The sequence below is a fragment of the Hyla sarda genome, chromosome 2, assembly GCF_029499605.1.
Source record: "Hyla sarda isolate aHylSar1 chromosome 2, aHylSar1.hap1, whole genome shotgun sequence".
In the NCBI taxonomy this organism is placed as follows: domain Eukaryota; kingdom Metazoa; phylum Chordata; class Amphibia; order Anura; family Hylidae; genus Hyla; species Hyla sarda.
In genome coordinates this window covers 361,155,604-361,181,114 of record NC_079190.1, presented here as the reverse complement: position 1 = coordinate 361,181,114, position 25,511 = coordinate 361,155,604, and the positions used below count along the sequence as shown (strand labels likewise).

At 43.5% G+C, this 25,511-nt stretch overlaps 1 protein-coding gene across 4 annotated transcripts in view; it reads left to right on the top strand.

Annotated features, from left to right (window-relative positions):
• The first annotated feature begins 621 nt into the window (after positions 1–621).
• PTPN22 (protein tyrosine phosphatase non-receptor type 22) overlaps positions 622–25,511 on the top strand; it is a 146,395-nt gene continuing 121,505 nt past the window's right edge. The window contains exons 1-2 of one of the 4 annotated variants that reach the window (XM_056558336.1): positions 622–799; positions 14,650–14,745. In XM_056558336.1, coding sequence (XP_056414311.1) covers positions 797–799; positions 14,650–14,745 — 99 coding nt within the window. In that variant the 5' untranslated portion in view covers positions 622–796. Of the gene's footprint in view, positions 800–14,649; positions 14,746–25,511 lie in introns of those variants that run through there. The other 3 variants (XM_056558334.1, XM_056558337.1, XM_056558335.1) reach the window with 3 other exon arrangements.

Below are 25,511 nucleotides of genomic sequence, written 5' to 3'. Positions count from 1 at the left end.
TACCAGTGCCCAGTCACTTTGTTGAGGCTGGACACTGTGAGAAAGATTTAACATTCAGTATCATCGATCATGCACCCCCACTCAAAAGAGGTGGGAACCGCACCCCAGTTCTCAAAAAACGAGAACTGTGGTGGATATATGAGTTGAATACTTTAAAACCGTATGGATTGAACGTAGATTTCAAGATAACACAAGAAATATATAATGCATAAAGTACTGTGACTCTGTTCCTGTATAGGATTGTAATTTTATTATTATTCTTTTAGCTCTTGTCTTTTTTAATAATTTTTTACAGATGGTGATGCATAAGGGAAGGATCACTCACTTAATCATTCAATCACTGTTTCCTCTTATACAAATCCTTTGGAGTTGAGCTGTACAGTTGTTCAGTACTTTAATCATACAAAATGATAAATGCATGAAATGTAGCTGTACTTCTCTATATAGAAACACAAGGCACCTTATGCACCCGGTGGTGGTTGCCTATGGAGACACCTCCGGGATGCTATGAGAGGCTTATGTGTGTGCAACATTAAATTGCCGCACCACTGTTATGCCCTGTGCAGATTGTGATCGCTCAGAGACTGCTGTATAGCTAATGAACGAAATTGCTCTCATGCAAGATTGCGCTGATGTCTCACAAGTGAACAGGACTCATGAGCAGCCTGTACAGACGCATCGCTTGGCAACTGTACCACACGACCTGCAATAACTGAGGTCACATCCGGTCCATGCTGCTCCATACCAGAAGTGCCGAATACCAGCGTCTGCATGGAATACAGTGTGAAGCATACGAATGGTGAGTGAATCCATCCCCCCGCCCATCTGATGAAATATGTATGACGACACAGCTGCTCGTAATTGATGATTAACAGGAATATCAATATTTTAATGTATATTGCACAATTTTATGTACAAATGAATATGGAACAATATCTGTATATTCCCTATGATTATGCACAAGGCACTTTCTGTATATTATTACTGTCACGATTCGTCTGGCAGGAGGTGGATCCTCTGTGCCAGAGAGGGATTGGCGTGGACCGTGCTAGTGGACCGGTTCTAAGTTACTACTGGTATTCACCAGAGCCCGCCGCAAAGCGGGATGGTCTTGCAGCGGCGGTAGTAACCAGGTCGTATCCACTAGCAACGGCTCAACCTCTCTGACTGCTGAAGATAGGCGCGGTACAAGGGAGTAGACAAGAGCAAGGTCGGACGTAGCAGAAGGTCGGGGCAGGCAGCAAGGATCGTAGTCAGGGGCAACGGCAGGAGGTCTGGAACACAGGCTAGGAACACACTAGGAAACGCTTTCACTGGCACAATGGCAACAAGATCCGGCAAGGAAGGGAAGGGGAAGTGAGGTTAAATAGGGAAGTGCACAGGTGAATGACTGATTAGACCCACTGCGCCAATCAGCGGCGCAGTGGCCCTTTAAATCGCAGAGACCCGGCGCGCGCGCGCCCTAGGGAGCGGGGCCGCGCGCGCCGGGACAGGACCGACGGAGAGCGAGTCAGGTACGGGAGCCGGGGTGCGCATCGCGAGCGGGCGCCACCCGCATCGCGAATCGCATCCCGGCTGGGGGCGGTATCGCAGCGCACCCGGTCAGTAGATCTGACCGGGGCGCTGCAGTAGCGAGGATGTTGCGAGCGCTCCGGGGAGGAGCGGGGACCCGGAGCGCTCGGCGTAACAGTACCCCCCCCTTGGGTCTCCCCCTCTTCTTGGAGCCTGGGAACCTGAGGAGCAGACTTTTGTCTAGGATGTTGTCCTCAGGTTCCCAGGATCTCTGTTCAGGTCCACAGCCCTCCCAATCAACCAAAAAGAACCTTTTTCCTCTGACCGTCTTGGAGGCCAGTATCTCCTTTACTGAGAAGACGTCAGAAGAACCGGAAACAGGAGTGGGAGAAACAAGCTTGGGAGAGAAACGGTTGATGATGAGTGGTTTAAGAAGAGAGACATGAAAGGCATTAGGAATACGAAGAGAAGGAGGAAGAAGAAGTTTGTAAGAGACAGGATTAATTTGGCACAAGACTTTGAAAGGACCAAGATAGCGTGGTCCCAGTTTGTAACTGGGGACACGAAAGCGGACATATTTAGCGGAGAGCCATACCTTGTCTCCGGGAGCAAAAATGGGGGGAGCTCTTCTTTTCTTATCGGCAAACTTTTTCATGCGAGATGAAGCCTGTAAAAGAGAATTTTGGGTCTCTTTCCATATGGTGGAAAGATCACGAGTCACTTCATCTACAGCGGGCAAACCAGAGGACAAGGGAATAGGGAGGGGGGGAAGAGGGTGATGGCCGTACACCACGAAAAATGGGGATTTAGCAGAAGATTCAGAGACTCTAAAGTTGTACGAGAATTCGGCCCAAGGTAGAAGATCTACCCAGTCATCCTGGCGGGAGGAAACAAAATGCCGTAAATAGTCACCCAGGACCTGGTTAATTCTTTCTACTTGCCCATTGGATTGAGGATGATAAGCAGAAGAGAAGTTTAATTTAATCTTGAGTTGTTTACAGAGAGCCCTCCAGAATTTAGACACGAATTGGACACCTCTATCCGAGACAATCTGCATGGGCAAACCGTGAAGACGAAAAATGTGTACAAAAAATTGTTTTGCCAACTGAGGCGCAGAAGGAAGACCAGGAAGAGGAATAAAATGTGCCATCTTGGAAAATCGATCAACGACCACCCAAACAACAGTGTTGCCACGGGATGGGGGTAAGTCTGTAATAAAGTCCATACCAATCAGAGACCAAGGCTGTTCGGGGACAGGCAGAGGGTGAAGGAGACCAGCAGGCTTCTGGCGAGGAGTCTTATTCCGGGCACAGACAGTACAGGCCCGCACAAAATCCACAACATCTGTTTCCAGAGTCGGCCACCAATAGAAACGAGAGATGAGTTGCAAGGACTTTTTGATGCCCGCATGGCCTGCGAGGTGGGAGGAGTGACCCCATTTGAGAATCCCGAGACGCTGGCGTGGAGAAACAAAGGTCTTCCCTGGAGGAGTTTGCCTGATGGAGGCTGGAGAAGAGGAGATCAGACAGTCAGGAGGAATGATGTGTTGCGGAGAGACCTCTACTTCCGAGGCATCCGAGGAACGAGAGAGAGCATCGGCCCTAATGTTCTTGTCGGCAGGGCGAAAATGAATTTCAAAGTTAAAATGGGCAAAGAACAACGACCACCTGGCCTGGCGAGGATTCAGCCGTTGGGCAGACTGGAGATAGGAGAGATTCTTGTGATCGGTGAAAATGATAACTGGAAATTTTGATCCCTCCAGCAGATGCCTCCATTCCTCAAGTGCCAATTTAATGGCCAGTAGTTCTCGATCCCCGATGGAGTAGTTCCTCTCCGCCGGAGAGAAGGTCCTAGAAAAAAAACCACAAGTAACAGCATGCCCGGAAGAATTTTTTTGTAGAAGGACCGCTCCAGCTCCCACTGAGGGGGCATCAACCTCCAATAGGAAGGGTTTAGATGGGTCAGGTCTGGAGAGCACGGGAGCAGAAGAAAAGGCAGACTTGAGACGTTTAAATGCGTCTTCCGCTTGAGGAGACCAGGACTTAGGATTGGCATTCTTCTTGGTTAAAGCTACGATAGGAGCCACAATAGTGGAAAAATGTGGAATAAATTGTCTGTAATAATTGGCGAACCCCAAAAAACGTTGGATAGCACGGAGTCCGGAGGGGCGTGGCCAATCTAAGACGGCAGAGAGTTTATCTGGGTCCATTTGTAGTCCCTGGCCAGAGACCAAGTATCCTAGGAAAGGAAGAGATTGACATTCAAACAGACATTTCTCCATTTTGGCATAAAGTTGATTGTCTCGAAGTCTCTGAAGAACCATGCGGACATGCTGGCGATGTTCTTCTAAGTTGGCAGAAAAAATCAGAATATCGTCCAGATATACAACAACACAGGAATATAAGAGATCACGAAAAATTTCATTAACAAAGTCTTGGAAGACGGCAGGGGCGTTGCACAGGCCAAAGGGCATGACTAGATACTCAAAGTGTCCATCTCTGGTGTTAAATGCAGTTTTCCATTCGTCCCCCTCCCTGATGCGGATGAGATTATAAGCACCTCTTAAGTCCAGTTTGGTAAAGATGTGGGCACCTTGAAGACGATCAAAGAGTTCTGAGATAAGAGGTAGGGGGTAGCGGTTCTTTACCGTGATTTTATTAAGTCCGCGGTAATCAATGCAAGGACGTAGGGAGCCATCTTTTTTGGACACAAAGAAAAATCCAGCTCCGGCAGGAGAGGAGGATTTGCGGATAAACCCCTTTTTTAAATTTTCCTGGATGTATTCAGACATAGCAAGAGTCTCTGGGGCGGACAGAGGATAAATTCTGCCCCGGGGTGGAGTAGTACCCGGGAGGAGGTCAATAGGACAGTCATAAGGCCTGTGAGGAGGTAAAGTCTCAGCTTGTTTTTTGCAAAATACGTCTGCATAGTCCATATAAGCCTTAGGGAGACCGGTTACAGGGGGACCCACAGGGTCACGGCAGGGAGTTCTGGAAACCGGTTTAAGACAGTCCTTGAAACAAGAAGTACCCCAGCTCTTGATCTCTCCTGTGGACCAATCAAGGGTTGGGGAATGGCGTTGAAGCCACGGTAGTCCAAGGAGAATTTCGGAAGTGCAATTGGAGAGGACCAAAAACTCAATTTTTTCGTGATGAGGTCCGATGCACATTAGGAGGGGTTCCGTGCGGTAACGCACGGCACAGTCCAATCTTTCATTGTTAACACAATTGATGTAGAGGGGTCTGGCGAGACTGGTCACTGGGATGTTGAACCTGTTGATGAGAGAGGCCAAAATAAAATTTCCTGCAGATCCGGAATCCAAGAAGGCCTTAGAGGAGAAGGAGAAGGTAGAGGCAGATATCCGCACAGGCACAGTAAGGCGTGGAGAAGCAGAGTTAACATCAAGAACTGTCTCACCTTTGTGCGGAGTCAGCGTACGTCTTTCCAGGCGGGGAGGACGGATAGGACAATCCTTCAGGAAGTGTTCGGTACCGGCACAGTACAGGCAAAGATTCTCCATGCGGCGTCGTGTCCTCTCTTGAGGTGTCAAGCGAGACCGGTCAACTTGCATAGCCTCCACGGCGGGAGGCACAGGAACGGATTGCAGAGGACCAGAGGAGAGAGGAGCCGGGGAGAAAAAACGCCTCGTGCGAACAAAGTCCATATCCTGGCGGAGCTCCTGACGCCTTTCGGAAAAACGCATGTCAATGCGAGTGGCTAGATGAATGAGTTCATGCAGGTTAGCAGGAATTTCTCGTGCGGCCAGAACATCTTTAATGTTGCTGGATAGGCCTTTTTTAAAGGTCGCGCAGAGGGCCTCATTATTCCAGGATAATTCGGAAGCAAGAGTACGGAATTGGATGGCGTACTCGCCAACGGAAGAATTACCCTGGACCAGGTTCAGCAGGGCAGTCTCAGCAGAAGAGGCTCGGGCAGGTTCCTCAAAGACACTTCGAATTTCCGAGAAGAAGGAGTGTACAGAGGCAGTGACGGGGTCATTGCGGTCCCAGAGCGGTGTGGCCCATGACAGAGCTTTCCCAGACAGAAGGCTGACTACGAAAGCCACCTTAGACCTTTCAGTAGGAAACTGGTCCGACATCATCTCCAAGTGCAGGTAACATTGCGAAAGAAAGCCACGGCAAAACTTAGAGTCCCCATCAAATTTATCCGGCAAAGATAGTCGTAGGCCGGAAGCGGCCACTCGCTGCGGAGGAGGTGCAGGAGCTGGCGGAGGAGATGATTGCTGGAGCTGTGGTAGTAGCTGCTGTAGCATCACGGTCAGTTGAGACAGCTGATGGCCTTGTTGCGCTATCTGTTGCGACTGCTGAGCGACCACCGTGGTGAGGTCGGCGACAACTGGCAGTGGAACTTCAGCGGGATCCATGGCCGGATCTACTGTCACGATTCGGCTGGCAGGAGGTGGATCCTCTGTGCCAGAGAGGGATTGGCGTGGACCGTGCTAGTGGACCGGTTCTAAGTTACTACTGGTATTCACCAGAGCCCGCCGCAAAGCGGGATGGTCTTGCAGCGGCGGTAGTAACCAGGTCGTATCCACTAGCAACGGCTCAACCTCTCTGACTGCTGAAGATAGGCGCGGTACAAGGGAGTAGACAAGAGCAAGGTCGGACGTAGCAGAAGGTCGGGGCAGGCAGCAAGGATCGTAGTCAGGGGCAACGGCAGGAGGTCTGGAACACAGGCTAGGAACACACTAGGAAACGCTTTCACTGGCACAATGGCAACAAGATCCGGCAAGGAAGGGAAGGGGAAGTGAGGTTAAATAGGGAAGTGCACAGGTGAATGACTGATTAGACCCACTGCGCCAATCAGCGGCGCAGTGGCCCTTTAAATCGCAGAGACCCGGCGCGCGCGCGCCCTAGGGAGCGGGGCCGCGCACGCCGGGACAGGACCGACGGAGAGCGAGTCAGGTACGGGAGCCGGGGTGCGCATCGCGAGCGGGCGCCACCCGCATCGCGAATCGCATCCCGGCTGGGGGCGGTATCGCAGCGCACCCGGTCAGTAGATCTGACCGGGGCGCTGCAGTAGCGAGGATGTTGCGAGCGCTCCGGGGAGGAGCGGGGACCCGGAGCGCTCGGCGTAACAATTACACTGTATAATGATATTTTTCCACTAATTTGACTAATTATTGTAATGGTCCTGCGTGACCATAAATATGCACTGACTATTTCCTTTGTAGCTTGAAAATGGTTTGGTGAGCAAACCGAAACGTCGCCTCACGTTGTGTGAATAAAAGACCCAATTTTGCACCTTAAATGGAGTTGCTGCTGCCTATCTGCTATACAAGGTGAACTCTGGACCTGGGTTCTGTGCGCTTTCTTTGCTTTGCTTTTTTTTAACCCTAAAAGAAGCTATACAGGCTGCTCTAGAGGTGATAGATGAATTCCATTAGGTTTCCGGGTTTCTTATAAATAATGAACGAATCGAATCTGACGAATCCGAATTCGTTATGAATTTCATGTAAAATTCATTTCGTAACTAATGTGAATATTGCCGCGATTCTATTGCGCAAATTGCTTCATTAAACTCCATTTAGAGCTGTCCAGGGCATCTAAAATGACAGATCCACATGTGAGGACATGGAGCAAGGAATCCTGGAAAGACGGGAACAAGGGTAGGCAGGATGACCCTGAATCACATGCAGGATGCATTCTTTCAGCAGCCAGTCACCCCTGGGATGTCACAGCCCTATATAATCGGCAGCCATATTGCGGCCAGTCACTTCATCCTTACACTGCAGAAAGATGAAAGATACATAGGGACAGACAGCCCTGTGTGTTACACAGAAAAGATTTTTCCAGTAGCAATTTACCTCTTAGTCAAGTCAGTGTTCTGTTGGACAGAGAGCAGTTTGCTTGTCACAGAAAAACATTCTTACTGCAGCGATCCCCCCCCCCCCCCAAAATGTCACTGTTTACAGCGCTCTATTATAGGGAGGATCAGAGAGCAGTGTGTTGCACAAAAAAACAGCAGCGATTCAGCTGAAGCACAAATCCTGGCTAGAAGCACTGATAGGGAAGGGAGTGAGATTGAGAATTTTGAGTGCAATTTTGGCTGTAGTACACAGCGACTGTGTGCTGCAGCACTGGTGTCTACTGCTGGTGTTGTGCAAAAAAAACTTTTTTAAGCGTACTGTAGCGCATTTTTAAGCCCTCATAAGTGCATAACACATACGTACATCAAAGTGTTGTTCCATTTTTTTCCTGATAAAGTCTCAAGGGCCTAGATTCTGTGAAAGGTCAACAAAAAGTAATCACTGGCTGGTGTTGTACACAAAAACTTTTTTAAGCATACTGTAGCGCATTTTTATGCCCTCATAAGTGCATACCACAGACGTACATCAAAGTGTTGTTCCATATTTTTTCCTGATAAAGTCTCAAGGGCCTAGATACTGTGAAAGGACAGCCAAAAGTACACACCTGCTGCTGTTCTAGACAAATACTGTTCTAAGCGTAGTGAAGTGTATTGTACTCCCCTCAAATACGCACTAAGTATGTCAGACAGAGAAGTGCCAGGACATCCTCAGAGGAGTGGCTGAGGCCTAAATTCATCAGGCACAGGCAGAGATCAAAGCAGGAGTCACAGCAAGAGGCCTGATCTCCTGGTATCAGCTAGCGGTCATGTCTCGACCAGCAACCCATCTGCTATCTTTAACTGGTTAACACAGTCATCCATTTTATCACAAGTGACATTTGATACCCCCAGTCGGTGGGTTCCTCAGACACAACCCTCAGTTGGCATGGCCTGGGAGCAGTCCCTGTCTTCCCATTGCCTCTGTCCTATGCTGTTCCCTCCCCTACAGAAATATCTAATGCTATGGGTTCAGCTCCACTATTCCATGAGGAAAATCTGTGGTAGCCCTTGGGGGGTGTATGGTAGTGGTGGTATGGTATCGGTATAGGAGGGGTTAATGTTAACTCTATAGTTCGTGAATCCAGGCTGAGGGCTGGTATGCTGAGTCAATGCTCCGGCCTATCGCCGCCCTTCACAGTAACGATAGGTGCATGAAGTGACTGAAGGTCCACAAAGAGATTGCACTTGAACAACTTTACTTAAGTGCTTGCAGCATCCAAGGCACAGTAACAGTCTCATATAAACAGTCCTTATCTTGCTTAGTGACTGGCAGTTGTTGCAGACCTTGAGCTAGTCATACAGTCTCTGAATTTAGGGTAGATATTTGCAGATCCGTCTGGATTTAGGGGTATTATTAGGTCCGGTGATGCTGCAGAGTGTCTGGGGATTGATACACTCTAGACTTAGAATTGTTCAGCCGTTGCCGCAAAGCTCGGGCCTAACTCACTGCGTTAGTTGCTGCGCAGATCCTTCTCTCATGACAGCCCACGAGGTAAGAGAGAGAAACATGGCCGCCGCTCCCTTATATGGGCAGGGGGTGGGGCAAATCCGATTGGTCCGAACATCTGCCATTCACCATTACAGAGAGTAATGGGATTGCTTACGTCACAGGGCCTCCAAAGGTCCTTAAGCTTGATACCATAGAGTTCACCTAATTGGTATAGGTCACAGCAAAAAGTATGCAGACTCCCAGTTTCAAAAAGGCTGTGGTCTTTATTTAGGTCATCAGCAATGCAACGTTTCGGCTATGGTGTAGCCTTTGCCAAAGGCTACACCATAGCCGAAACGTTGCATTGCTGATGACCTAAATAAAGACCACAGCCTTTTTGAAACTGGGAGTCTGCATACTTTTTGCTTTGACCTATACCAATTGGATGTTCTGTATCTGGACTGGTTATCCGGATGGTCACGGGCATAAGAGCAGGGACTAGTGCTGTCTTCCTCCCTGGACATAGAGTTCACCTAGTCACATGACCCGCAGGTCCTGCAACGCTATGGCACAGGTAATTAACCATTTATTTACAGATATATCATTATATTTACATTAACCTTATATAGACCACTGATCTATTAGTAGAAATAGAGGCGACAAGGGATTAAATAAGTGACAGGGATCCCTACGTCCTAGGGACTCTGGCAATGGGGACCCACACATACATAGGTACCGTATAGTATGCAGTACCGGGACACCACAAATCTAATAGAGGACAGTCAGCAACTACTGCCCAGCCAAGAAGTGGAGGAGACATCCGTCGCTTCCTCCGCTAGGCGGACAGGTAGTGATGAGGAGAGTGACGTGGGAGGTGGTGTTGTCAGCATTCAGGGTCCTGAAGCAGACACTGTTGAGGGACCTGAGGAGGACAACAGTGACGTTCAGACACTTGTTGATGATGATAATGAAGCTGATCGCAATTGGGAGCTAGGTGCAGAAGGGGCTTCATCATCATCAGGAGAAGAGGGTTGCAGGTTGCCTGTGAAGCATCAGCTGGTGGCAGAAACGGAAATTCTGGACCCAAACGTGCCCGGGGGAGACCACCTGCTTTGCGGAAGCCTACCTTCCCGGGAGGTAGTGGAACAGGGGTTCCTGGAGACGGTGACATTATCAGTCAATTAGTGCGGACTGTTGGTGGGAAAATCAGCTACTCGGCAGTGTGGCAGTTTTTCAACAAGCATCCGGAGGAGGTTAACATAGCCACATGCAAGATGTGTCGGCAGAAGGTGAAGCATGGCCAGGGTCCCAATGTTGGCACCACAGCCCTGCGTCAACATATGCTTTGCCACCATAAAGCGGCCTGGGAGAACCGTGGGTCCAATGTGGTGGTCCAGCCTGCTGCATCACCCTTGTGGTATGCTGCTCTCTCTTTCAGCCAGCCAAGGCTCCACCACCTCAGCTGAAGGGAGCTGTGTGTCATCCCCTCCTTCGCTCCAGATGCTCCTCCTACTTTTAGTCAGTCATTCCACCAGCAATCCATCGGCGAAGTGACAACAGTATGTGCCCACTCATCCAACAGCGCAGAAGCTGATTGTGCTCCTGTCTAAGTTGCTGGTGCTGCAGTCCCTCCCTTTTCAAGTGGTGGACTCTGCACCTTTCAGAGAACTGATGGCTTGTGCCGAGCAAAGGTGGAGAGTCCCAAGCCGTCAATTCTTTGTGAAGAAGGCAGTACCTGCCCTGCACAATTTTTTGGAAGAGAAGGTGGGCCAGTCCTTGAGCCTGTCGGTGTGTACCAAAGTGCATGGCAGCGCCGATTTCTGGAGCTGTAACTATAGTCAGGGAAAATACATGTCCTTTACGGCCCACTGGGTGAATGTGGTTCTTGCACAGCCACAACACCAACTTGGACAGGTCACGCAACTTCGTCCTCCACACTCTCAGGACTGACAGTGTGCAACTCAGCCTCCTCATCCTCCACCGTGTCCTCAGCCACCACTGCACAGGCAAGTCTCAGTGCCCCTTCAGCATACCATGTGTGCAGGGCACAGCGGTGTCACATTGTTCTTCACACAGTGGAGGAACACAGGGGAGGAACTGCTAAAAGTAATTCATAAAGAAATCGGAGCATGGTTTACTCCACGAAAACTGGAAATGGGAACCATGGTGACTGACAACGGGAAGAACATCTTGTCTGCACTGCGACAAGGAAGGCTGAGCCATGCGCCCTGCATGGCACACATGTTCAATCTGGTTGTCAAGCTGTTCCTGAAGTGTTCCCCCCATTTGTAAGACTTCCTAACAATGGGAAGGAAACTTTGCATGCACTTCAGCCACTTGTACACCGCAAAGCCCACCCTCCTTGAGCTCTAGCGTCAGAACGGTATCCCCCAATATAGTCTGATTTGCGACGTTGCCACACGTTGGAATTCAACCCTCCTTATGTTGGACCGACTATACGAACAGATAAAAGCCATTACCGATTTCTTGATGATCCAAGCGGATGGGGGACTCCCCTGTGTAACTTCAATGTCAACCAGTTGCAGCTCATACGTGACACATGCCGTTTGCTCAGGCCCTTTGAGGAAGCCATATAATTTGTCAGTCACCAGGATTACGGGATAAACAACATCATTTCACTGCTTCAGTTCCTACAACACATGTTGGAAATGATGGCTGGTCAGGGCACTGGAGATGTGGCACCTACATCTCACAGCCACACTAGCTACCATAAATCTTCAATTTTAATTTGAAAATTCTTCTTTTAATCTTAGGGATTGTGAAGCCCTATTGTCTCCTCATGCTGCCGCCAACTCCAGATTGTGTAATTCAGCCACTATATGGTTTACTGATGCTGCTGGGCCTGGGACATTACCTAAAAAAATTTATGGTAGCACTAGCTACCAGAAATCTTCAATTCAAAATTGAAAATTCCATTTTTAATCTTAGGGATTGTGAGGCCTTATGGTCTCCTTATGCTGCCACCAACACCAGGCTGTGTCATTCAGCCACTATATGGTCTCCTCTTGCTGTCGCCAATTCAAGGCTGCGTCATTCTGCCAGATTATGGTCTCCTCATGCTGCTGCCACCTCTAGGATGTGTCATTGTGCCGCCACTTGACTTTTTGTTAGATTGGGTTTGTGGTCATACAGTATTAGTTCAAAGTAAACGCCGGGACATTAAACTTGGGAATCTAATATAAATCTTAAATTAAAAAAAATATTGATGTAATCTTTTCAAAACTGAGGCTCTATGGTCGTCGACATCATATTACCTGTGGAATTATCACAAGAATCCAATTAAACAGCTTGGAGCGAAAACAATTAACCTTAACTGATTAAATGAAACATTTGCACTTTAACAGTAAGGGGGGTGCTGAGAGGTAGGGGCTGGAACAGGTGGTTCGATGCTCACCAGAATGGGTAATCTAAAAGTAAATATAAATTCTAAATAAATTAAATAAAAATTACATAAAAAATTGTAATAGTGATGCCTGTAATCTGCATGTCATACTGAATAACAGTATTATTTCACTAACACAGCACACTCCCTATGCGTGTTAGGACAAGGCAAAGTGTTCTTCACCCCTATTGATCCTCTCTTTAGGCCAGAAATAGCCGTTTTTAATAGCGATTCACAGTGAAGAAATTTGGTCCGAACCAAATTTTTTCAGAAATTCGCTCATCTCTAATGCTATGTCTCATGCCCTTTCTCTTTATACATCAGCAGGGATGGACCAAGAGTTTTCCATTTGACTGGCAGCCTGACGCTTTCACTTATATGGGAGTTAAATTTCCTTCTCAACCACATAATAATCATTATGAATTCAATAACAGCCCTCTCCTATGAGATCTCCACATCTTTCCTTATGGGCCGTTCCCATTTAATATAAGCAATTGCCTTCCCTGAACTACTTTTTCTATTACAGACCCTGTCAAACTTTTTTTGAAAGGCTGATGTCAAACAGCTTGATACTACTTGAATGTATTTGGAGGTCTCATTGGGGAAACCATATCAGCCTTTTTTTATTTATAGCAGACAACAGTTCTGGATGGTATTAACCTGCCTAGTAAAGGTTTGCGGTATTGGGGCTAATTTATGCTACAGACTGGATAGGGTGCAGGAAAAGATTTGCCAACTCTTCTCTTGATACTGCTCTTGCTTCTCCCTTAGTGTTGCCTATCCTACTACTCTTGCAATCCTCTGAGGTCTCTCCCATTCTTAAAGATAATCCAGTCATATGGTGTACCATTCAGAGCTGTGTACTTTCTAAACTTGATTCACATACTTCAGCATTACTTTCTTTTCTGGGTAATCCTTTATTTCTTAATGGTGCACCAACCCCTTTTTTAAGTCCTTAGAACTCAATAATTGTGCTTATGTGTGCAACCTCTTGTGTGACTTGTCTGAATATATAAAACTCATATATTTGGGGATTCGAATTCTGAACAATTGCATCCTACTACATGACTTCTTCATGTATGGACGGCAGCCACTCGGAAGAGTATTCTGTAACTAAGCACAGGATTCAGTTCCTTTACTTTGTTTGATCACTAGTAAAGTACATTTTTTGTTTCAAATTCACTGGATTGAAACCCTCATGGATAAGGAGAGATTCTTCAACACATGGACAGTTTATGTTAAGGGAAAACTGTCAGCTTGTTGACCCACACTAAACCCAGTACTTTGAGTTATAGTTTGGGTGAACAGGAGTCCAACGAGTCCATACTTAAATGTGCCCAGTAGGTCCTGAGATATGTCCCCCAGAAGATCCTCTGCTAAATTCAGTGAATCGCACACAGAAGGCGGGGCTTCACCGGCTCAATTTATATATTCATTGTCTGTGACTTCACATTATTGTTTGTTTTTTATTTTTTATTTTTTTTCTGCTTTATTGGTAAGTAATTTAAATAAAAAATAAAAGGATAAGCTAAGGATAACCTGTCTAAAAATAGCCTGAGGGGCCCCACCATTTGTTTCCATGGTCCCCATTTTATATAAAACCATCCCTAATTGTATCTGGTATTGCAGTTCAGAGGGTAGGGCTGAGTTGTAGTACCATACAGGGCCCATGGACAAGAGTGGCAAAGTTTCTAACAAAAATAACAAAAACAAAAAAAACAGATAACCTGTTTATTGTAATATTAGCCATTGCTCATTCAATCCATTAAATTGTTGATCAACTTTAAAGATCTTGGACAACCACTAAATTTACAGGAATTTTAGGGGATTTAGTCTTTAACAATTATTTACAGATAAATAAGGCATTAAACTAATATTTATTGTTATAAATGAAATTCTAAATTACAACCATAGGCATAAATTAAGTATGTTGGAAATAATCTAATGAACTTCATATATTGTATTGTACTATGGCCCTAAAGTAGCACAAGTATACAGTATATCCAAAGTAGCAACTTTCTGGCGATCTCTATCAACAAAGGACACATTGTTCATGAGACAGAGGAAGAGGTAACCAGATATTGTCGCAGCACAAGCATGTAGAGTATATGCACAACCCTCCGAGGGATGTGTGATCTCACAGCTGCTGTGTGAAACAACTACTACAATATCAATCTAAACATTTTCTACCACAAAGCTATAAACCAAGGCCTTGAATAATAACTGAACTTCTCGCTTAACATGAAATAAGAACTGGAAGGCAGTAGGACCCAGTTCATTTCTGGTTTTATCTTGACCACAAGTAGCTGTCAGTAATAGCTTCCGCTTAAGACTTTATACTTGTTTTGTGCTGTCGTGATGTTTGCTAACCACACTCTTCGCCTCTGCCTGGTGGTCTCTAGAAGCGTATACTTGATGTGACCATATTCATTGACAGCCTCACAAGATGGAGCAGAGGGAGATTATTCAACGTTATATCAGTGGGTACGAAAAGAAGAAAACGAAATCAGAAGAGTTTGCCAATGATTTTACGGTAAGATAAAACTTGATGCAATCATTTTGTTGTTGTGATGTTTAGTTTTTATATATACATGGTACTCCACATACATGTCTAGTATGCAGCCAGATCAAGATGTATATTTAGCCACCTTAAATTATCACAATCCAATGTTGTGTTTTATACCTATTTTACATTATTTCTATAAAAAATAAAATGTATTATAAAATACATGAATATCTCAGGAAACTAAATACTATGACTTGTGATTTTAGTCTTATGATATGGTAATATGTACTCATTATTGTGTTGTATTATGTTATGTTCATGCAGTATAGTCACTTGTGACCATATTGTATCATGCCCTGTTATCTCTGCTTTGGACAATATACCATATGAATTAGTGGTGATCAATTCAAAATACTGTAGGGGAGTCATATATTCCCCTCATGAACTCTACCAAAAGCCTACACCTAAGTTGATGGGTTGGCACAAACAATCACTATATTATTGTTATATTTGTGGCACAAGTTTCCTTCGTAGTAGCTCTTCTGTGTATAGTTGTGCCAAGCATGTTGTGCAGATCATTATCTTAGGAATGGTAGCTGCACTATATGAATATGACTTTATCTATGTAAAGTCATTCATACAAGGGCCACATGTGGAGCCCACTCTGCCAGTTGAGCATTTCTGATCTACCTAGATATGTGTGGCTTATTTGTGGGCTAAAGTGCTCCAGGATCATATCTACAAGTGGACACCGCAGGTCTCCTAAGAAAAATTGTGATTCCTCTAGGATTCTGTTGGTAAACTATAAACTACAAGCTACGTGTACTAGATTGCTTGAGATTAAATGTTTATCTAGGGATTTATCCTTAAAGGGGTACTCCGGTAGAAAACATTTTTTTTTTTTTTTTTAAATCAACTGGTACCAGAAAGTTAAACAGATTCCAGTATAGCAGCTGTATGCTACAGAGGAAATTCTTTTATTTTTTAATTTCTTTTTTGACTTGTCCAAAGTGCTCTCTGCTGACACCTCTGTCCGTGCCAGGAACTCTCCAGAGCCGGAGAGGTTTGCAATGGGGTTTTTGTCCTGCTCTGGAAAGTTCCTGATACGGGAATCAGGTGTCAGCAGAGAGCACTGTGGACAACACAAAAAAGAAATTCAAAAAGAAAATAATTTCCTCTGTAGCATACAGCTGCTAAAAAGTACTTGAAGGGTAAAGATTTTTTAATAGAAGTCATTTACAAATCTGTTTAACTTTCTGGCACCAGTTGATTTAAAAAAAATATTTTCCACCGGAGTACCCCTTTAATGTCATATTTGTGCTCAAGAATGTTCTTCACTTAAAAGTGTTTTCCAGCAGAAAATAAAACTGTTAACTGAGAGAAAAAAATAGGATTACTCCCCTCAATGATCCATTGTCACTGACATTCCAATGTTCAATAAATTCCTGCTGTTCTCCACTTCCTGGTCTTATCTTGACTCACAGGAAATGCCCGCTCAGCCAATCATTGACCATAGTAGTTGCCCACCATAGCCAGTGATTGGCTGAACCTGCATCTCCTGTGTGTTGACACGTAACTAGAAAGTGGAGAGAGATCTCATGAGCATTAGGAAAAAATGTCAGTGAGATGATATATATATATATATATATATATATATATATATATATATATATCTCACTGGACAACCCCTTAAACATAATGACACCCAACAACTGCCATATAGGGGTTATTTCACCTTCTTTAGATCAACACTGCATGGATGACTGTCTTTAAACAATGTTTGACCTATGGCAATATATTAAATACTCATAATGAAACCTCCAAATGTGTTTGTTATATTGTTTATAGGGGGCAGGTATGTCTTATATGCACAATTTTTTTATGACTCAAAAGGGGGAGATTTATCAAAACCTGTGCAGAGAAAGAGTGGTGCAGTTCCCCATAGCAACCAATAAGATCCCTTCTTTCATTTTTAAAGATGTCTGTGAAAAATGAAAGAAGCCATCTGATTGGTTGCTTTGGGCAACTGCACCACTCTTCCTCTGCACAGGTTTTGATTAAACTCCCCCAAAAGAATCCCTATATTTCATGCCAAAATGGCCTGAATATCTCAGGCATTTTTTGCACAATGGACATTTTTTTCAATAATAAAACATGGCTATATTTTTCTGATACATTTTCAGCTGTTATTTTATTGGGCTGTAGAAAAAGCTATAAACATCTATTTCAGTTGGAACATATTGTGAGCCCAAATTAGATACCAAAATACGGCCATATTTTGGCACCTTAATGGCTGACAGTTTTACGGCCATAACAATTACAGCCAAGAAATCAATACATGTGGGCATAACTGCTCAATGATAAAAAAAAAAAAAGACACAGAAGGTTTCAGTGCATCTTTTGGAACATAAAACAACATAAAATGGCCACAATTACTGTTAGTCCACACAGCCCTATAGTTTTTTAAACAAAAAAGTTCCTCTTTCTTTCTTCACGCACAATAATATGCCTTCAGATCTGTGAGAAAATAAAACTCTCTGCCAATGACCTAAAAGCACAGCCAGAGTACAGGTGCAGTTTATACACTACTTGGCCCGCTCACAGACACCATGGCAATGTACTGCGGGCATCAACCAAGTTTAATGTCACCTGTATTTTCATGATAGGTACTAGCAATGAATGGGATTTTGCCAACTGCTTACAGACTTTTTATTGATATCTACTGCCGTTGTATAATATGAATCTTATATTAAAGAATTCTCAGAATTCAACTTCCTACCATAGAATGTTAAAAGCAGCTTAAAGGGATATTCCAGGCAAAAACATTGTATCCCCTATCGAAAGGATATGGGATAAGATGTCTGATCGCGCGATCTCCCTGCAGCAGCCCGCATTCTATGCGCAGCTGCGTCTGAAGTTTCAGAAACCGCCGGGCTTCCGAGACGGGGACGTGACATCACACCACGCCCCCTCCATTCATTTCCATGGGAGGGGGCGTAATGGTCGCAACGCCCCCTCCCATAGACAGGAATGGAGGGGGCGTGACGTCACATCCCCTTCTCGGAAGCCCCGCAGTTTCTGAAACTTCAGACGCAGCTAGGCATAGAATGCGGCCTGCTGCTGGGAGATCGCGGGGGGTCCAAGCGGCAGGCCCCCGGCGATCAGACATCTTATCCCCTATCCTTTCGATAGGGGATAAGATGTTTTTGCCTGGAATATCCCTTTAAGTGCTGCCGCTAGTGCCCCATGATAAATGACATTGTAAGGCTACTTTCACAAGAACGGCCGTCAAACCCTCTTTTTTTAATTTTTTTTTAGTTTGACAGCCGTTATTTTGATGGGGCGCAACGAGCAACAGTGGGTCCTGATGGACCCCATTATAGTCAATGGGGTCCGTCGGGCGCTGTTGTTTTTTAACAAAAGTAGTGGGAGAAAAAGATGGCGCAAGCTGTATTTTTTTCTCCCGTGTCATAACGGTAATGACACTCCAGTCTGGAGCCAGAGGAAGCGCTATACAGCGTGAAACAATTGTCGCTCCTCCGTTCGTCTGTCTATCCCCGCCTCATGTCCGAACCTTGCTCACCTTGCTCCTTGTCTTGTCCTGTGATGTCCGGAATGGAATAAACACATTTTTTCAAGACTTTATTTTGGGGTGAGTGCTCCATTTTTTTCTTCAAATCTTTTGTTGAAAGAATGAAAGAATTCTACATGAACATCCAACTATTTGTTGATGGGAAAACTTTTTCACATTTACCGTACATTGTCTTACTTACTCTATGCATCAGTATTTAAGAGGTTAAGTTGGGAGTTGATTTTTTCCCATGACATCAATATGAAATTGTGTGCACATATTCTCTCCCATACTCACATGTCAGATGACATTAATCAGGGCACCAACCCAAACATGAAGAAACCATTATCCTCCGAGACAGAGCTGGGGCACACAGACGCTTTTCCCTTTAAAGCTGCACATCAAGAAAGACAGAGTTTTAACAGCTGTGTCTTAAGCCACATCGCGAGGATACATATTTTGTGATGTATTTATATAACATTTGTCTATTCTATATGAACTGCCTAAAAGCAGAGAAGCATAATGACTGGATACCAGGGCAGACACAATGACGACCCCTTACTAATCACTTTTTTTTTTTTACGCAAATGCACATATATATATATATATATATATATATATATATATTTTTTTTTTTTAATTTTTTTTTTTTTTTTTTTTATTTATTTTTTTTTTTTTTGCCTATCTATTTATTTATTTTTATTTATTTATTTAACAATACTTTACTTTGAAATCGTGGGCCTTTTCCATAAATTGTTTTAGTAAACTGTATTTGCTGTAAAAAAAAAAAAATGTCATAATGAAAAAAACTATTATATTAAATATTGCTACTACTTTCATGTGCTAAAGCACATGAAAGTAGTAGCAAAATTCAATATAATAGTTTTTTTTCACAAAGAAAAAAAATGATAGCATAATACAGTTAACAGCATCTTCTGCTGTTTATTTTTATATATAACGTGTTCTTGTAAGAGCCAATTGATACATGGCAGATTTGTTGCAGTAATGCCATCCACTTAACCCCTTAAGGACCAAGCCCATTTTAACCTTAAGGACCAGGTCAATTTTATTTTTGCGTTTTCGTTTTTTTCCTCCTCGCCTTCTAAAATTCATAACTCTACAGACCCATATAAAGACTTGTTTTTTGCATGACCAATTGTACTTTGTTATGAACCCTCTCATTTTACCATAAAATGTACGGCGAACCCCCCAAAAAAATTTTTAGGGAGGAAATTTAAATGAAAACCACAATTTTGCACATTTTGGAGGGTTTTGTTTTCACACTGTACACTTTATGGTAAAAATGAAATGTGTTCTTTATTCTGTGGGTCAATACGATTCAAATGATACCCATGGCTAGATACTTTTATATTTTTGTACCACTTAAAAAAAAATCTAAAACTTTTTGTACAAAATCAGTAATCTAAAATAGCCCTATTTTGACCACCTATAACTTTTTTATTTTTCCGTATATAGGGCAGTATGAGGGCAAATTTTTTGCGCCGTCATCTATACTTTTTATCGATATCACATTTGCATATATAGAACTTTTAGATCATTTTTTATACATTTTTTGTTGAATAAAATGTGACAGAAAGCAGCATTTTTGGATATTTTTTTATTTTTTATGTTTACGCCATTCACCGTACAGGATCATTAACATTATATTTTGATAGTTCGGACATTTACGCACGTGGCGATTCCAAATATGTTTATTTAAAAAAATTACGCTTTTTGGGGGTAAAATGGGAAAAACTGACCATTTAAATTTTTATTGGGGTAGGGGATTTTTCACTTTTTTTTTAACTTTTTTTTTTTTTATTTTTCAACTTTTTTTTTACACTTTTTATGTCCCCATAGAGGACTATCTATAGCAATCATCTGATTGCTAATACTCTTCAGTGCTATGCATAGGACATAGCACTGATCAGTGTTATCGGTGATCTTCTGCTCTGGTCTGCTCGATATCAGACCAGAGCAGAAGACCCCGGGAGACAGCCGGAGCCAGGTAAGGGGACCTCCGGCCGCCATGCTGGATGATCGGATTGCTGCGGCAGCGCCGCGGGCGATCCGATCATCCATTCAAAGTACCGCACTGCCGGGGTTAATGGCGGACATCCGTGTGATCGCGGCCGGAACCTGCCGTGTATGACGCAAGCACCGTTCCGATGCTCACGGTCATACATAGGACGTAAATGTAAGTCCTGGTGCGGGAAGTACCGCCAAACCAGGTTGTACATTTACATCCGTGGTCATTAAGGGGTTAAACCAGAAATCGATGGGCCACCAAAATTACTCCATTTAGATTTTTCTGCAATTCTGCAACACAGTTGCTTAGTATGAATTCGGGTAGAAAACAGACATGGTGCACATCTACAATCTTGTATAATGATCTGATTGCTTCTCAGCATAATATCAAAAACTAACAGGTTGTTAGTATACATTTTTGATCAAAAAGTACAAGCCCACTCGCCACATCAAGGCCACCTATTTAGAGTGGGTCCCTAACGTCCCTAGCATAAAATGGCGCAGCACCGGGCGGCGAACACCACCGCCGCGACACCAGTGCCCACAGGGGGGAACGACCCACCGGCAGAGCGGCCCCAATGCCACTCAAACCAGTCTATGGGCCGCACCTCCCCGCAGACACGGCGCCACGGCAGCAGCGGACGCCACACAGCACCACACAGTTGCTTAGTGTGTACTCACCTTTACAGTTGGTTGTATAAACGCACATATTCTATGCAGGACTATAAAAAGTTGCAAAATTATAGCTTAAGCCTCAGTTTTGCTCAAAAATTCAGCAAATTGTTGAACTTCCGGCATCACTTGTCAAGTGGGCGAAGCTTGATGTGAAGTGGCCGTGACAGGATATGTGGCTTCTTGCAACACTGGATTCAATACAATTTAGACATTTTTCTAAACATTTTTGGACAGCAAATGCTATTATGCAATTTACAAACAAGTCATTTTTTGGGATGTATACTGTATAGGGGGGAGATTTATCAAAAACTGTCTAGAGGAAAAGTTGTTGAGTTGCCCATAGCAACCAATCAGATCGCTTCTTTCATTTCTAAAAAGGCCTCTGAAAAATGAAAGAAGAAATCTGATTGGTTGCTATGGACAACTCAGCAACTTTTCTTCTGGACAGGTTTTCAAAAATCTTTCCCATTGTCCATAAAAATGTGCATTGACATATATAACCCAAATAAGTCCCTGGAACATCATTTTAAGTCCGTAGTAAAATAACAGATGTTTTGCCATTGAATTCAAGACAAATAAATGGTAAACAGTCATTTTTTTTTAAGATGCAAAACATGCCAAAATACTGTGTGTGTACATAGCATTAGGGTAGTGGCACGCGCTGATGAAATGCTGTGAATTTTCCACAGCAGAATATCTGCAGCATTTTAGTAGCAAAATCTGCAACACAAATTCCACACCAAATTGGTGCAGAGTTTGCCGCAGCAGGTTAGTTGTTGCATATACAATACTAATATTTTAAAGTTTAAAAAGTTATTTATTTGACCTCTTAATGTCTGAGGGTTTTTCAGTTTTTTCACTTTTGTTTTTTCCTCCTTACCTTTAAAAAATCATAATTTTTTCAATTGTGCACCTAAAAATCCATATGATGGCTTATTTTTTGCACCACCAATTCTACTTTGTAATGAATCAGTCATTTTACCCAAAAATCTACGGCAAAATGGAAAAAAATCATTGTGTGACAAAATTGAAGAAAAAATGCCATGTTGTAACTTTTGGGAGCTTCCGTTTCTACGCAGTAAATATTTTGGTAAAAATGACACGCTATTAGCCACGGGTCCCTGCTTTTGTTAGAGGCCGGGCCTAACTTGCTATGACACTTGGTACGCCCTGAGTCCTTTAGTGGTTAAAATTAGCAATTGTTTATTTTGCTGCAGGTCCGCAGCATTTCCACAATAAGACCAAAATACTATTAGGGGGAGATACATCAAAACCTGCGTAGAGGAAGAGTGGTGCAGTTGCCCATGACAACCAATCAGATTGTGTCTTTTATTTTCCACAGGTCTCTTTAAAAATGAAAGAAGCGATCTGATTGGTTGCTATGGGCAACTGCACCACTCTTTCTCTGCACAGGTTTTGATAAATCTCCCCCTATCTCTGGATAGTATTTTGGTTAATATTTTAGGCAAAACCAGAAATAGGTTCACAGGAAAACAAAGAAAAAGCGGCAAATCTTTCTATGAACCCCTTAACGACGAAGGATGCAAATGTACGTCCTGGTGAGGTGGTACTTAACGCACCAGGACGTACATTTACGTCCTATGCATAACCGCGAGCATCGGAGCAATGCTCGCGTCATCCGCGGCAGGTCCCGGCTGCACATAGCAGCCAGGGACCCGCTCGTAATGGCGGACATCCGCGATCGTGCATATGTCCGCCATTAACCCCTCAGATACCATGATTAATACATATCACGGCATCTGCAGCATCGCGGTACTTTGAAAGTGTAAAAATAAAAGTAAAAAAATTAAAAAAGAAAAGTAAAAAATGTGAAAAACCCCCTCCTCCAATAAAAACGTAAATTGTCCCATTTTCCCTATTTCACCCCCAAAAAGTGTAAACAAAAATATTTTATATACATATTTGGTATCGCCGCGTGCATAAATATCCCAACTATTAAAATAAAATTTTAATGATACCGTAAGGTGAACGGCGTGAACGTAAAAAAAAAAAAGTCCAAAATAGCTGCTTTTTTATAACACTTTATTCCAAAAAGTTTTTATAATAAAAAGTATTAAAAGCTTTATATAAGCAAATATGGTGTCAATAAAAAGTACAGATCACGGCGCAAAAAATGAGCCCTCATACCGCCGCTTATACGGAAAAATGAAAAAGTTATAGGTCTTCAAAATAGGGGGATTTTAAACGTACTAATTTGGTTAAACACATAGGCAGTAGATAGAGATCTGACACCGGCACCACGGTCTATGGTAAGGAGCAGTTCATACAATATCGGACCTATTCGATGGCAGCGAAGGTCTCGATGAATGGCTGTATGGCTCATGTGTAAATGGCTTCAGGAGCCCGATGAAGCGCTACACAGTGTGAAACAATTGTTGCTCCTACACCTGTCTGTTTTCCCCTCGCCTCATGCCCATACCCCGTTTGTCCTGCTCCTAACCGTGCGATGTGATCCCGATGTCGTAATAAACTACTTTTTGCAAGACTTCTAATTGGGTGAGTGCTCCATTATTCCTATTCTCTCTGGATAATAATTTAGTTAAACAGTTTGCGAATTTTTTTAAGTGCAACAGTAATTGAAAAGTATATTATTATGGGTATCATTTTAATCGTATTGACCCAAAGAATAAAGAACACATTTCATTTTTTTCGTAACTTGTACGGCTTGAAAACGAAACCTTACAAAATTTGCAAAATTGCGGTTTTATTTTTAATTTCCCCACACAAATAGTATCATTTTGGTTGTGCCATACATTTTATGGTAAAGTGAGTGATGGCATTACAACGGACAACTGGTCGAGCAAAAAACAAGCCCTCATACTAGTCTGTGGATGAAAATATAAAAGAGTTATGATTTTTTTAAGGCGAGGAGGAAAAAACGAAAACGTAAAAATAAAATTGTCTGCGTCCTTAAGGCCCAAATTGGCTTCATCCTTAAGGGGTTAAAGATTATCTTGTGGCAGTTCCACTTAGGGTTTTGGCTAAAATTACTGACCAAAATACTGTGTGTGTACTCGGCCTAAATCTGCAGAAAATCTAACACAACTATTGACATGCTGCAGGTTTCAATTTTTTTCAAATGTCATCTACTTGGCTATTGTATTTGCTGCAGATTTTCTGCACACTAATGTATGTATTACGCCACTGGAATTGTAGGCACTGTTTTATTAACTTTTTATTCTTTTGGGTCAAAGGAAATATTTTATTTATTTGAGGAGAGGAAATATTTTATTTTCCCATTTTCTTTAGAGAACATATTTTACACATAAAGCAACAGCTAGGGAAACAACTATATGTTGTGAAAACCATCACATACAGAAACCCTGACCCTGCTCCAATTTTTGACCTGCTTATGTGCTAAGATAGCTGTTTGTGTTGCCTAAAAAGAGAATGGGTGGCTTACTCCAAGATAGCTGTGGATAATTTTCCCTTGGGCATAGTCTCTAGTGCGGTCACAGTATGTCCTCCTATGAACCTGTACAACTTTTGTCAATGGGGGTCTGCACAAGAAAGGAAATCCTTGACCCTGTGGAGCACTTGGGTGAGATGTCTGGGGGGGGGGGGGGGGGGGGTATGTGTGCAACAGAATCAATCCAAACACATAGATAAGTTGTAAAACAGAGTTAACCTTACTGAAGTCCACTGTTCCCATCCGAGCAATGTATACTCCTTTACAGCACATGGTAGCAAAGTTCCAGTCCATTGGTTGGATGCTTGAAAATTTGTCATAGTTCTCTTTAGTTGCTTTGTGAACAGTGATATTGACAGGAAAGTCATTAAATATACTGTTAGCATGTTATTGCTGCTAGTGATGATGTATGCAGTCCAGATAGGATATACTCTGCTGAAGGGGGGCCTACACAGCTTGTCTGACTGGAGAAAGAACTTGACAGATTTGTACTCACAGTACTGGTATTTTGATTCCCCTTTACAGGGTGTAAGACAAATACAATAGTGATGTGTAAGCCACTCAGCACTATCTCTGGCCCAAAGCCCACAAAGAGTTAAGTGTTGGCAGAAGAGTCCTTGCACAGCTATTCCCTCTTCTAGAAAGACGATTTTCAGTATGACAGTAGAGATGATTGCTTTCTGAGCATGAAATAGAGACAGTCTTGGGTTAAACACCTCCTAAAACACCACATGGTGCTGTGATCACCTTGACCGACCCAGAGCTTACTCATTTTAGACCTTAGCAACTGAAACTGGATGTAGATTTACTGGCAGATCTAGGGCTTGGTTAACTTGCTTCACAGCAGGTGAAAACAGAAACTGAACTATGCCTAAACCCTTTCTCACGTGGCCGAGCAGCACACAGTCTGACTAGATGCTCACACTGGGCTGCACGAACATCGCTGACGATTCATTTATATAATTGTTGGGCACACATCCCCGCGATTGGCCAACGATGAATCCCAGAGATTGTTACAGTGAGCGCTCCGGTCATTACCTCAGGACCGGAGCACCCGCTGCTTCTGCCCGCTGTTACTGGGTCCCGGCG